The sequence below is a fragment of the Pomacea canaliculata genome, linkage group LG7 (assembly GCF_003073045.1).
Source record: "Pomacea canaliculata isolate SZHN2017 linkage group LG7, ASM307304v1, whole genome shotgun sequence".
NCBI lineage: Eukaryota > Metazoa > Mollusca > Gastropoda > Architaenioglossa > Ampullariidae > Pomacea > Pomacea canaliculata.
The window spans coordinates 28,010,200-28,025,538 of NC_037596.1; the positions used below are offsets into that span (position 1 = coordinate 28,010,200).

At 34.2% G+C, this 15,339-nt stretch overlaps 1 protein-coding gene across 3 annotated transcripts; it reads left to right on the forward strand.

Moving 5' to 3' along the window:
• The first annotated feature begins 371 nt into the window (after positions 1 to 371).
• Positions 372 to 14,368, forward strand: LOC112568766. Of its 3 annotated transcripts, none has more exons than XM_025246243.1 (7): positions 372 to 1,304; positions 10,076 to 10,438; positions 10,711 to 10,959; positions 11,304 to 11,426; positions 12,368 to 12,733; positions 13,129 to 13,235; positions 13,486 to 14,368. In XM_025246243.1, the coding sequence occupies exons 1-7, from the start codon at positions 1,244 to 1,246 to the stop codon at positions 13,588 to 13,590; spliced, it is 1,374 nt and encodes a 457-aa protein (XP_025102028.1). In that variant the 5' UTR covers positions 372 to 1,243; the 3' UTR covers positions 13,591 to 14,368. The 3 variants fall into 3 exon arrangements, with proteins under 3 accessions (XP_025102028.1, XP_025102029.1, XP_025102027.1); XM_025246242.1 differs by lacking the exon at positions 372 to 1,304 and adding an exon at positions 9,292 to 9,531; XM_025246244.1 differs by lacking the exons at positions 10,076 to 10,438; positions 10,711 to 10,959; positions 11,304 to 11,426; ... (1 more) ...; positions 13,129 to 13,235; positions 13,486 to 14,368 and adding exons at positions 2,815 to 3,177; positions 3,438 to 3,560; positions 4,537 to 4,902; positions 5,311 to 5,417; positions 5,771 to 6,088 and having other exon boundaries at positions 393 to 1,304.
• The last annotated feature ends 971 nt before the right edge of the window (positions 14,369 to 15,339 follow it).

The window sequence follows — 15,339 nt, forward strand, 5'->3', positions numbered from 1 at the left end:
AAATTTTTATGATGGAGAAATCAAAGCAAGTGCCTCAGCTGTCTCCCTTGTTATTATTTGTTTAAAGAAAATCGAAACCAAGCAGAGGAACTTGGAAGACATAAGTAATGATAAACATGTTTGGAATCTTTACTTTATCCTCCATTTCAGCATACACATGTTCGTTCTTATACACGTCATTACAAAGTATCAATGTGAACATAATCATAGGTCGTCTTATCTGGATCAACCTAGAACTAATCTTATGTTCTCTGCAATATATATAAAACAGACACATAACTAACAGTCTACAATAAAAGTCAAACAGGTTTGAAATGATTTTCATAATGTAGTTTTTATTGTTGTTGTTGTTGTTGTTGCTGTCATTATTTTAGTTTTAGTTTTAAAGAATACTTATTTGCTCTCCGCGATTCCCCGGTAACCGAAATTGCGAATAAAATTTCGACCGGTATTTTTTTTTTCATTTTTATTTATTAACCTCCAATAAAGACAATAAAGACACCTGAGTTTGAAAGAGCGTTTTAAAAAACATTTTACATGGTGTAAATTTTAACAAAATATATATCTTTTATACTTTTTATAGTAAAATCAACTATTGCAGGTCAAAACGCCTTTTAACAATCAGGTAACATACAATACATACAGATTTGAAAGTAAATGACTACAGCCCTCACAACCCTTCTCACTGCGATGATATTCACTTAAACCGATGCCTGCTATCAGTTCTACCAGAAACACATCCCTTCCTGCTCATCCTATTTACTTTCAAGCCACTTGAATGTCATGGAGACCTGTTCGTTTGACTATTTGCACGGCTGTGTAGATGTTGATACACTGATACAGGAAGAAACCGTTAACATCTCCCTCCGTCATCATCCTACGCTGCACTCACTTGTCCTTTGTCACTTTTGTATTTGATGACGAACTCACTGTGTGGCGTGCACTAAGAGTATTTCTATACTCATACAAATAAAATCGGAACTACATTAATCGCGGATGAATTTTACCCGCTCTTTCACAAATGTAAGCTGGGATTTTTTCGAACAAGGAAGTGAATACTTGTGGAGTAGGACGCGCGTGTTACTGCAAACTAGTTTCAACATTAGCTGTGTGTCATACCATGTGAAACGGTCTGTCTTCAGTCAAAAGATTAGAAATATTTGTCTGTGTTGTTTACCCGAAGCTCTTTTTTCACGCTTCCTACAAAAAAGTCGTTTGATATTCAAAAGGGCAACAGGAAATCATGGAGCTGACACTGTTGATTATGTGCGGCGTTGCCCTACTTGCTGGGAAATGTTATTCGGGTAATATTCACTTCTAACATTCTTGTCAGTAATAAGTTTCTTTGTGTAAATATCATTTTTTGTTACCCAAATCAGGCGGAACGAGAAGCTTATAATTGTTTACATTTCTTAGCATGTTTTTATTATAAACTTTCAAAAGTACACATCTAGTAGAATATTATAACAATATATGATAATAACTCCTAAATTCTCTACTACAATGTACTCTGTGTGTGTGTGTGGATTAAACTTGTCGGAATCTCTACGCGGCACATGATAAGTTACTTTTTATAAAATTTAAAGAGTATAGAACAAGGGAGGTAGGATGTCACCGGCCAGAGCTTTAATTCCAAGGAATACAGTGTACGATGCTACTATTGTTATGTAGATTACCATTTTTCTTTAAGTTTTCCTTTATTCTTTGATAGATGTGTTAGTAATATTTTTTAGGTGTGGAGATTTTGCTGGGGGATGTGAATGGAAGTGTTTGCACCCCACTAATGCAACGGAGGGATAAATCTAGTAGATGTCACGGAATGTTTGAATTAAAATATAATTAGGAATATTTTGCCATAGTAACCCGCTAAGTAGTGGCACGATTGCAGCTTTCTAGAGCCTACTGAGAAACAAAGAATTTTTGCATTAGATATAGGACATAATAGAAGACTGAGCTACTCTTCGCTATTTAAACGGCAAGTGCAGAGGGTTTCCAGGTTTAAGTAGATTGATGACAGGCTTTCATTTTCTAATCATAAAGACTATGTAAAGACTTAACTGTTAAGAAGATTCAGCATTAGCCTCGTAAAGCTGGAGACCGAGTACCTGTCACTTGATAAAAATTATTCCTTTTTTTAACATCTCCACCTGGTGCGACAACCTCGTCAAACAAACACTGAATATAGTAATCATACAAACAATGTTATCAGCATAAAAATTAACCTGCATTACAGTGATGTGAAAAGAATGACAACACAACTGCAAAATTTTCCATATCCTATCAAACTCAGCTTTTGACTGTTTTCATCGGGCATAAAATTTCCATCGGCCTGTGAAAATGCAAACACATTTTTTTATACCAACATCCACGAACGTCCTAAGCAGTTAACAGTTATTCTAAAGAATGTTTTTGTAGTCAAGGCCTTCACTTTTAAGAGGTTGAATGTTAGGTTGGGGATACGTGTGCCTTAACATATAGACAAGTTTTATGAGTTACATGTCTTCCCTGATTGATAGCGATAAAGAACACATACATTTCTTGCAGAACGAAAGAAGAAGAGAATTATAAATTTATTTAAAAAAGACACTTTTAACCTATGATATAATGTCAAGATATTTAAGAAACAATTTTTTAAACATACTTTCATGTTGCATTTCTTAAGACAAATGACCGACGTTATACCATTTTGCGGATGACATTAAGCATTCGTGTATTTTTCATAATTATGTAAATATTTGTTTGGTAACTAGAAATACATGAATATATACTTAGTCCGGAGGGGAGTGATTAGTGTCAGTATTGGTCACTTTTCAGGTGTCATTATCCAGCAGTGTCGCAATGGGCAGCTATACGTGGCTGAATATAGAGATGTCAACTTAACCTGTGGTCCTTGCACGGGTTTCATAGATTGGTATGTTGATGACAACAGCGGTGGAGACAAGAAATACGTTGGTCAATGTGGAAAAAAATACTGCTACTTCGATGAATCAGCTGCTTTTCGCTTAAAAGTCAACAAGAGAAACACACAGAGCTTCGATAGTGTCCTTCACATTCTACACTTTACAAGTAATAATATAGATAATACAAGCTTCATCTGCGAATGTTACCACAGAATCTATTCCAATCGTGGACACTATTATCTGCAAAGTAGGGAGTCATGCAAGCTGCTTATAAAAGGTTGGTAATATTATAAAAAAATATTATTTTTTGACACAACGTTGACTGACTCTTACATGCTTGGGGACATTTGAAGTCGATTTACATTTAGAGTAAATGACTATATTGCACGTTAAATAAAATATTATAAAGTCGTATAAATTATCTTCAATTTTGTTTAGTTTATTTGGTTATTGCAACACTATAAAAACTGTAAAGTAATCTGTGTAATAATGAATTTATAGATGTTTTATTTTTGTATATTTTATTATTTCTTACAGAAAACAAACAGCCGCCATCGGAAAACATGAAAGGAGGGATAATTGGTGGTGTTGTTGCTGCTGTTGTTGCTATTGCTATTATCGGAACCATTGTCACTGTCTACATAGTAAAACGACGAAAAGGTTTGGTTGTCTACACGCTAGTCGTATTTCAGTATTACATTTCATATTAACATGTGTAACAAAGCTCTGCTACAGTATCTTGTAGAATGGATTTTCTGTTCCTTTTATCTTTAAACTTTGTCTTCATATCGTCTGATGTTTCTATTCGGTATTAATTTGTTATACCCTGTGAATGACACATTGATATGTACTCTCACTAACCAGGTTGTCATACTCCAGTATTTGTGCATCTCGTAATTGAATGATTACTTAATTATTTCTAATTTTAAAGAAGCTTAGAAAACGAACAGACATATACTTCGCAAAATTCTGTCTTTAAAGTTTCTACATTAAACCCCAGAGGAGATATTAAAATAGCTCATAAAATGGCCACCACATTAGGAAGTGTTATAAGTTTACAAATGTTATAACAGTGTTATTTCAATGGAATAATGTTTAGCTGTTTAAAACTATTTATAAAGTTTATCCCCCGGTGTAAACTGTTTAAATCTTAAGATAATTGGTCAAAATACAGAAGAATTTGTATGCGACAGAGGAAAGTGAACACCTGTGCATGATTTTAATCCTTATGTGACTTAAGAACATTTACTTCGAATTTCATTTTACTTTTTATACAAGTTTACCTCAGCAAAAGCTACATTATTCTCATTGTAAGTATTTAATTTTTACACAAATCGTAGATGTTACCATGTACTTAATGAGTAAAATTAAGTGATGACAAAAATCTAAAAGTTTACAATTGATTTAGGAATTGTAGGCATGAAAATATAAAGACTTATAATAAGATATGTGTCTACACAGTTTCAGTAATTCCAGCATTTAGATGTATAAGTAGCATCCATGACACAAGATGCAAATGGCATTTACATTGCAATTAAAAACTTTCCTTGAAAATAGTTGGTATCTGTATATACTGTTACAACTTTATTTTTAGAACAGAAAGCAAACTACTATAAAAGTATCCTTGAATTTTCAGGAAGGCTTTGCAAAGGAAAGATAAACCTTAGATTGTTTCCTTGTCCAAGTAGCTTCTGCCATCGAAAGAAGCCAACATCTCAATCCTTTGAAGTCGTCAACAGGTCACAGACTCCAGTCATACACTATGTGGCTCCTTCTGGAGACATCTACACCATTGCTAGCACAACGACTTCTGGTGACTTAGATGGAGAATATGTAACAGTGAGAGAAATACTAGAGAACACCACGCCTGAGACAGATATGGAGGACAACCTCCAGACGAACAAAGAAATTCCTGATAAAACTGAAACGAGGACAACATTGAAGCCAACAACGAAGTCAAAACCAACAACAGGGCAACCGAGGAATTTTTGTGATTTATCAGGTGACATTATCCTTTGTTTTGTAATTAGTATAAATAATTAAAAAAATGTTAGAAACATAAATATAGGACTAAACTTTTGAGAAGCTTACGCGATTCGGGTAATTATGATAGCACATTATATTATTAATATTTCATTGTTTAATATTACTTCAGTCAAGGTGGTAAATAATACTATGGACTGAATTGCTTAAACGTCTAAAGTATGTGAGTAAAGATATGTTTATTTTGCTTTCAGGTTTTAACAGTAAAACAAGCAATTAGTATTGCTTACACCTATAATTGTAAAATGTAAAGAAAGGCAGCTTTTAAAACAAATTCTAAGAAGAGTATCACAACAATGGATAAATAGGTAGTGAATTATCTTTTCTTGAATCTAGTTCTGGGTTATACTTTCTTTTTTAATTGCAGGTACCGTGTATATGAATGTGACTGAAGTGCCGACAGATTCTGGCTTGGGTGTCTATCACATAGTTCCCTGGGCTGTCATCCCTGCAACACCGCTTCCTGATACTGGGGTATAGTTTGTAAATCAATTTACCAACAAAAAATAATAGTATAGCTTGTAAAGTAACTTAACAATTTGTATTGCACATAAAAAGAATCGAAGGGTATTTCTTTAAAAAAAACAAAAATAAATAAAAAATACAGTTCATTGTGGATTTCTTTTGTCTAAGATTGTAGTAAAAACATTATTATTTTAAAAGTGTATTAGTAGAAATATTTTTTATGACCTATCTTTTCTTCTCCAAGAATCGTGGTGAATTTTCCAATATTTTTACGAATCAGTGAGGACATTGCTGTAATGTTTTTCTTTTTGTTGTTGTTGTTGTTTTTTCTGTAATGTTCAGAAACTGTTTCATTCAAACAGGAGGATTTTGAAGCAGTGCTTTCAGAAGAGGAATATAATGTCCTTTTTGGAGAGAATAGCACTGAACAAGAGGACCAAGGAGCTACATACCATCATCTTGAACCCAACTAACATTCACATTTTGAGCGGCGTTGTAAAACAGAGCTATAAAATTTAATTATATATTTTCAGGATTGCCGCGTTAGAAAAGCAAAACAGGTTCCACAGATTTTTCCCACTAACGTTTTTCACAAGAAATCGGTAAAGTCGTAATAAGTTTTACATTCGTAATTTCAAAATCGAGAGAAGAAAGACACTAATAAATGATATAGCACAACAGAATTTGTGTAGTAATTTTTGGGGGGTTTATTGGATGTGACTGTATTTTTTTATTATTTATGTGCTCTTACAACAAAGGAACATTTCTATCTCTGCCTAGAGCAGTACATGTACACAATGAAGATGTAGTTCACGGCTCGCGTTTCTTAAGGGTGCTAGCAAAGCTGACAAAACCATTATAATGAAATATCTTATTTCTAAAGAAAAATAAACCAATTTTCTGTGATTAATACCCAATAGCGCCCTACTGTATCAAGCCTTTTCAGGCGTGTCGCTAAAAAAAATCAACAAGGAAATAGTTCTTTTTAAAAATATCTAAAAATATCTTTTGTCTACTTTACATTATTATTAGCGAGGAGTTAGCATTTCAAGCTGTTTGCACTCTCTCTAAGCCCATCTCATTCTCGCCACTTGTTTAGACACTTGAATATATGTAAAGGTCAGTAAATTGGTGTCTAAGCGGAAGTGATTAACAAGTCTTAATTTGAACTTAATTAATTCCGTCATTCTCATTTGACACTTATGAGTGAGCTTAAAAGTTCGCTCAGCCTGCAGAGGATAAAGATGATGACACACTGTCGGCCTGGGTGACCAACGAAGTGTAAACACGCGGAAGAAGATTAACATCGGCAGCCTCGACAGTCTATTGTTACTCGAGCTCCCATCTCTCTCTCAACAATTCTATCTTTTATTGCTTTGCTACAAGTTCATTTATTCTCGTTTTTTTTTTCCTTCTTTCTTTGCAAGCATGCTTTCTTATTAACATCCTCCTTCCAATATCTAGGAGTTGGTGCAAATATGTGGGTTGATTAAACAAGGAATAGGGCAAGTCAGTGAGCAGGAAAGAGGTGAAGTATTTTGTAGACAATATCCTAAAATCTTGTGAAAAAACTACTAATGTCAATACAAAGAAGGATGAATGAACCTGTTATAGCGAAGTGAACAGTATTTAGTGCGACATGCTAATATTTAGTTACTGTTCATAGCAAACAGACAGTTACTGTTGAACACGTGATCACTGCACTTTCCTTATCAGACCTGTCAATCAAGTACACATTCAAAGGGCATGCACTCTGTTTACCGAAGTCAAAGTGGAAACACGAGTGATCTTTCCTGTCGTATGTGTACTGAGTAATGTCCAGTTAAGTACACTAACTCGCCTTTGTACCATTGAATAATGATTTGCATTTCTTACTCATCTTATCGTCTCAGGGTCAGCTGAGATGAAAAAGATTTGCGCACGTATATAATACCTTTAGTAAAATTAAAATAATAAAAGTGATCGCCTCACAAGCAGGCAATTACACATATCTTCACACACACACACACATGTTTTCAAAGGGTGGGAAGATGTTTCAGGAGGCGAACAAGTCTAACCTTTGTGCCAACGATATTTACATAAACAAGGTAAACGACAATTAAAATAAGTTGACGGCCGTAAAAGCAAATGAGTGAGTGCAATCAGTCCTTAAGTAAGGGTTTGTTTGGATAAGTAAAAGCATGGCACTGAAAGTAAATGGCAGTAGTGGCTAAAGTGGGAAATATTAAGTATGCAGCTTAGAGTGGGGTAGGAGACGCAGCAAAAGCACACATACAAATGGAAATCCGAATTCAAATCAGTACTAGACACAAAGCCTAAATATAATAGAAAGTCAAAGTACTCTTTGCTGCACCATTGCCTATGGTGTTCTTAAAACCATGCCTACTAAACAAAATACATGTACTTCAAAATGTTATATTCCTTTTTTTTACTTTATGTCATATACTTTATATTTCTGTCCATATATATATATATATATGTGATAGTATATATATATATGCACTGTACAACAACAGATTATTGTATTCAATTTTTATTCTTCGCATTGCCTTTTTTTTACTTTATAACTTTATCCATAGTTTGGAACATTTGTCCTTTCTACGCTTTGTAGTGCTAGCTACGTATCGGCCTCGCTTTTAAAATTCAGATTGAAGTAAAATATGTGTTTATATACATATAAGAGGAATGTCCTGTTATGCCCATCTGTTAAAGATACTATTGTAGTTCGAGTTTTTTCAGCTTTTATAGGTAAACCCTCTTTAGATCCGAGTATTTTGTGAATCATCCAATTATGTGCAATTATTTTCTAAAAGTAGAAAAATTTAATTGCAAATGTTGACTGATCATTCTTGGTCATAAGGGCATGGAATATATTTTCTACATTCATTTTTGATGCTCTTTTATTGTACGTTACATTTGAATAAAAGTCTCAAAAAAGGTTTATTCCGAAATAAAAGTATTGCTCTGCAAAGTTATCTTCTTGTTTTTTGTTTGTTTGTTTGTTTGTTTGTTTGTTTGTTTGTTTGTTTGTTTGTTTGTTTGTTTGTTTTGTCGTACTTTTTATTCTGCATGCAACATAACGTTATTTAGATAAAAGAAGGTTTAGGAACGTCCGGCAAATGAGGAGGTTGTCCGTGTCACGTGCTCCAATAAGTGGGTCCGAATGACCATATGAGCAAAGTCTGCACACACACACACACACATCTAGAAGTGTGTGTTAGGCGATTGGATGTACATGTGTGTGTGTGCGCACGCCTGCTGATATTTTCTAGGGGGAACAACTCAGACGACAAACAATTTGGAAAAAAAGGATGGTTACTTCCCTTTAACAAAAAATGATACATCGTTCTGTAAGGGTATAAATTACTTTATCTAATCACGCTAGTGTTACTCCAAACTTATTGCCAAGAGTTACTTTCAGAAACTTTCAGACATATTTACTTTGTAATGTGTCTCTAACAGGTAATAAAAGAAAGATCAAAAAGGAAAATCAGCAGTGCGGCCAAACATAATGAAAAAGAATAAGTTCAAAAAACACATACTTGAGCTCTTGTTATTTTAAAGTGAAAATAAAACCTGTCTGTACTTGAAACCTGCACACTTATTGTTTACACCAGGTCTTGTTACCTTCACAATACCGTAAACAGAGAATAGACATTTTGAACTCATTGTCTTCACAACATCGCTGAAGGAATTATTTTTTCACAAAACAAGGAAGCAAAATGTCGTTGCACCACTCACTCACTTTGTGAGAACATTCTGACGACAGAGACTTTGTTCCCGGGATGACAGTTTTCTGTGTAGCAGAAAGATTAGATTTTACCATAAACTCGGTTGAGCTGAGTTGGTATCTGTACTTGCGAACAAGGAAATGAATACTTGAAGAGCAGGATATGCGTGTTGCTGCAAACTAGTTTCAACATTGGCTGTGTGTCATACCATGTGAAACTGTCTGCCTTCAGTCAAAAGATTACAAATATTTATGTTTGTGTCGTTTACCCGTAGCTGTTTTTCCCGTTACCTAGAAAAATCGTTTGATATTTAAAAGGAAAACTGGAAAGCATGGAGCTGACCCTGTTGATGATGTGCGGCGTTGCCCTACTTGCTGGGAAATGTTATTCGGGTAAATATTACACTTCTAACATTCTTGTCAGTGTTAAGTTTCTTCGTGTAAATATAACTTACAGCAAAATGCTTTAGTTACAAAAGTCAGACAGCAAAGTGAAGCTAATAATTGTTTTAATTTCTGTTAGGTTTTTATTTTTAACGTTCACATGTAGTAGAATATTAAAGCAATAGGTTTTAATACTTCCTAAAATCTGTTCACAATGTGTTGAATGTGTAGATGAAACTGTGTGTAGACTTAATACGGCCTATGGAAATGCAAACACAATGTTTTTTATTCTAACATCTATTATCAAAATTAGCAGTAAACAGTGATTCTAAAGACTGTGTTTGTCACCATAACCTTAGTTGTTAACAGACTTTCATGTTTCATTACTTTAGACAAATGACTGAGGTTATAACCTTTTGTGGATTACATTAAGCATTCATGTGTGTTCATCATACTTATTTAAATATATATTTGTTTGTTAACTAAAACACGTAAACATATATTTACTTAGTCCGGAGGGGAGTGATTAGTGTAAGTATTGGTCTCTTTTCAGATGTCACTATCCGGCAGTGTCCCGATGAGCAGATATACGTGACTGAATACAGTAATGTCAGGTTAACCTGCGGTCCGTGCCTGAATATAATAGAGTGGTATGTTGATGACAACTGCGGTGAAGAAAAGAAATACATAGGTGAATGCATTGGAATAATCTGCAACGTCGACAATTCAGCTGGTTTTCGCTTCAAACTAAGTACGACAAACATACTGGGCTTCAAAAGTGTACTTGACATTATACACTTCACAGGAAATAATACAAGGTTCGTCTGTGAATGTTACAACTACTTCTCCAACATCTTTCCACCTCGTCGCGGCTATAATTTTCAAAGTAGTGATTCATGCAAACTGCTGATAAAAGGTTGGTAATATTATTTTAATATATCATTTTGGACACTATAATGCTCTACTTTTATCTGTTATGAGGATATTTGAAGTCAGTTTTAAAAGTATTTGTCAATGATGTACTTTAAAATTTAAAAAAAATATTAACATTATATAAATTGTCTTCGATATTTATTAACAGTCGATGGTTTGAAATTCCAAGCTCAGGATTAATAGACTTGTTTGTATATGGAAGTGAAGATTTCTCTCTCCAGTTGCAATAATTTGTATTTCATATAAAACATGCAGTGCCTCCAGGGAGTCCTCAGCTTCAATGTCCACAAACTATTCTTGAGGGATCCAATGTCAGCTGCACATGCACATCTGCCAACAAAGGAAGTCCACCTGCACAATTTGTTTGGGATGGAACCAATACCGATACCTTACTTCTGCAAGATGTTAGGAGAGAACTAAATGCCATGAACTATACATGTCGACAGATGTGGGGTCGTAATGGATTAATCAACAGAACAACTGTTTACAGCTTACAAGTAATTGGTAAGTATACTTTATCAGAGAAACATTATTTTAAAGAGAATTATTGTCATGTATTATGTCAGCCGTAGCCATGTCACACATGAAGCCAAGCAAATATTATTATCTTTACTGGAGGCTGAGCGTCTTTGTTGCGAAATATGAAGAATGGAATTCAACCAATGCTGAAGGACTTTTCCTTAAGCCCGCTTAATTTTTTCTTTTGTATTTTTTTTTTTTTTTTTTGCCATTTTACACTTTGTGCATTTAATCGGTTTATGTTGCAACCAGAATAAACTGTAAAGTAAGATAAAGAAATAATGATATTTAATAATGTTTGTAGACCTTTACTTTACTATTTCCTTCAGAAAAGAAACAACCGCCATCGGAACACAAGACAGGAGCAATAGTTGGCGGTGTTTTTGGTGCGGTAGTTGCTGTTGCTATCGTCGGAACTATTGTAACTGTCTACATAGTTAAACGACGAAAAGGTTTGATTGTCTACACGCTAATCTTATTTAGCTATTAAATTTCATATGAACATGTGTAACAAAGCTCTATTACGGTAGTTAGGCGGATAAATTTTTTATTTCTTTTATCTCAAAACTTTATCCACAGATCTTCTATTGGGTATTAATTTGTTATACTTTGTGAATAACATTTTATGTTTATTCTCACTAAACAAAGCTACCAGACTAGTATTTTTGAGTGTCCTAATTCATTCATTAATTAATTATTTCTCCCTTAAAAGAACCTTAAAAAGCAGGCTTATTAAATTCGCAAAATGCTATGTGTTTAAAGTTTCTGCATTAAAGAGAAGCTATCAAAATGGTTGGTAAAATTGCCAGTGCAATCAGAAGTTTAATTTGATTAGAAGAGTTTTGATTACTTTGATTAGAAAGAAAACAATGCTTTAATGTTTAGAACTATTTATAAAGTTTACTGGTTAAGTCTCGAGACAATGGGTCAAAATGAAAGTGTATGTGACATAGAAAAGCATACACCTTTCCATGTTTTCAAAAATGTTTACTTCAAGTATGATGTTGCTACTAAACATGTTTACCTACAGAAGAAACTACTTTATTCTCATTGTAAGTATTTCATTCTTACACGAATCGTAGATTATACTATTTCCTGCACTAGCAATCTACAGCTTAAATTAGGCGATGACAGAAAGCTTAAAATTCACAATACTTTTAGAAATGTTAATATAGTAGGCATACAAATATGATGACTTGTAATTAGATATGTGTCTATATACTTGCTGTAATCCTAACATCCACATGTATGACATAAGTAGCATTAGTGACATATTATGCAAAACACGCTTTTCTTTTAAAAGCATTGGTACTTTTAATTGTAGTGTATACACTTTTTCAACTTTGTTTTAGAATGGAGAACAAACTGCAATAATACCATCTGTTTTTTTCAGGATTTTTTTGCAATGGAAAGACAAACCTTAGACTGCCGCCTTGTCCAAGTAACTTCTGCCATCGAGCGAAGCCAATATCTCAATCCTATGAAGTCACCATGAGCTCACAGACTCCAGTTCTACACTATGTGGCTCATTCTGGAGACATCTACACCACTGCTAGCACAACGACATCTGGTGATGTCAATGGAGAATATGTAACAGTGAGCGAAATAACAGAGAACACCACGTCTGAGAGACAAATGGATGACAACCTCCAGACGAATAAAAATGTTCCTGATATGACCAAAACGAAGATAACAATGAAGCCAACAGTCAGGTCAAAAGCAACAACAGGAGAAGCGAGGAATTTTAGTGATTTACCAGGTTACATTATTCTATGTTGTGTAATTAGCATAAAATAAAAATATGATAAAACGAGTAAAGTCTCGAGAAGCTTACACAGTTCGGGTTATATTGATAGGAAATTATATTATAAAAATATTTTAGTGTTTAATAGTACTTTTGTCAAATAGGTAAAAATACTATAGACTGAACTGAATGGCTGACAAATACATGTAAGTATAGACATGGGTATCGTGCTTGCAAGTCCAGAAGACTAAAACAAACTATAAAAATGTTCAAACCTCTTATTTTTAAGATATAAAGAAAGGCAGTTCTCAAAAGAAACTCTTAGAGGATAGCACACCAATGATTAGATAGGTAGTAAAATATATTTTTTTTAATCTAGTTTAGGATTATACTTTCTTTCTTAATTGCAGGCAGTGAGTATATGAATGTCACTGAAGTGCCGACAGATTCTGGATTGGGTGTGTACCACATAGTTCCCTGGGCTGTGGTCCCTGCACAACCTCATCCTGACACTGGGGTACAGTTTGTCAATCAGTTGATTACAAAAATAACAGTGTAGATTGTCAAGCATAACGTAAATTCTTTGTTTTGTATATAAAAAAAATTGAAGGATATTTTTTTTTTTTTAGTAGAGTATTTTTTCCTGCCTTATCTTTTATTCTCCAAGAATCATGGTGGCTTTTCCAATTTTGTATCACATAAGCGATGCGATTGCTGTAATGTTTTCATTTTTTCTGTAATGTTCAGAAACTGTTATATTTAAACAGGAGAATTATAAAGCAGAAGAGGAATATAATGTCCTTAAGTATGGAGAGAACCGTACTGAACAAGAGGACCAAGGAGATACCTACCATCACCTTGAACACAACTAACATCTGCATTTTTCAGAGGCATTGTAAAAAAAAGATAACTAAAACATTTAATTATATAATGTCAGGATGCTTTCATTAGCCTACAGAATGTTGGCAGAAGTTAGAAGCTTAACATTTTGTTGCCATTTGTTACCTATGTTTGCCCTCAAAGGAAGACATGTGTATAAACATATATCGAATTTGTTATCCCGCCGTTATTATTTTGCGAATATTTAAGCCCTGCAGAGTTTTGTTCTTAACAGAAGTGATTAAGAAAGTCTTAATTTGAACGAAATTAATTCAGTCACTCTCATCCGACAATTATGGATGAGCTTAAAAGTAAGCACAGCCTGCAGAACATAAAAATAATGATGATGAATTAAATAATAGTTGCCGGATCCTCATATAAGCACAGAAGTTAATATTTGTCGGTTGATCTTTCTTTAGGCAGTCAGCTCTAACTTATTTCATCAAACCAAATCATCTGACAAAGTAATAGTGAGAGAATTGTTTTTGCATATTTTTGTCAGTTAATACTGCAGACATTTGCGACCTACAGACAAAATTTATATTAACTATTATTCGGTGTTGTAATAAATATGTATACCTGTGCATTATAAATCTTAAGTATTTTTTTAAATACCCAGGTTCTTATTTCTCTCGTGATCTAACATAAAAAATTAACTGTTTAACTTTATTGTGCATGTGTATGTTAATCTTTACAGTGACATATAAATCATTGTCACTGTCCGACTCCTTCAGCCAAGTCTCGGTGAAAGCAAATAAATTATCTTTGTCACAAAAAGCCTCTTTGTTGACATTAAATGATAATTTGAGTCAATAGTGAAAAAGCAGTTAAAACTTATCCATTCGATGTGAGATATTGTGAAAGATAATGTGTACTACCGTACTCTCTATATTTCAAATGATTTATACATTGTTTCAATCTACTCACTGGGGCCTAAGCCTCAAGAAAACAATATCCTGCCCCCACGGTCACACTCATTTGAACTTATCGAACACACCCGGATGTTGATGTATACTACTTATCCATTGAGTTTATTTCTGTTTAAATATAACAATACACTTCTGTACACTCGTGCCCACTACATGTAGAATATGATGACATCAAAGCTGAACAATTATTTCGTGATTCGGGAAACTCCGATAAAGTAGATCGACAATAAATATACAACTCTTAATTCTGCCATCTTGCCATTCCTCGTCGTGACCAGAGCAAGAGAAATAACTGAGTTATTCCGCGAGAAGGATTTACTTCAAGACAGGTGAGTACTTAGTTCCTTCAGTCGTTGATGCGATAAAGACTTCGATAACATCGCCATCGTGGCCTGAGGAGGAAGACACAGGCTGTGGGTGTGTTTGAGGTCAGCACAGGTAAGGAGCAATACTTAGCAGTACTGAGTGTACTGAGGGACATATTGAGTATATCACAATCCTGAAGTCAACTATGATGTAATCAGTAATTCTCTCCACTTGCTGGGGAAACAGTGTTAAGAGCGCTGGTATCTGATCTGAGAGGCTCATGGGTTCGATACCCGTGTGGCGCTGCAAACTTTCCCTAGTCAACCAGCTGCTGGGAATAGCGACATGGCTTCATACAGGGTTGGGGAAGGCAGGACAGTGAGAGAAGAATTTGTCATAGTGTTTTATACATTTTATTCAGTTATTGATGTTATATCGAACACATAAACACATGGGTAAAGTCAGAATTAGTAAAAAATTAAAAGAGAAGAGAAACCGAGGACACAA

Bases quoted from the DNA above. Each gene is read 5' to 3' on its own strand.
- LOC112568766 (XM_025246243.1), top strand. From the start codon at position 1,244: ATGGAGCTGACACTGTTGATTATGTGCGGCGTTGCCCTACTTGCTGGG. The intron at 1,305-10,075 runs GTAATATTCACT...GTCTCTTTTCAG, and splicing joins TGCTGGGAAATGTTATTCGG to ATGTCACTATCCGGCAGTGT. The intron at 10,439-10,710 runs GTTGGTAATATT...TAAAACATGCAG, and splicing joins ATGCAAACTGCTGATAAAAG to TGCCTCCAGGGAGTCCTCAG.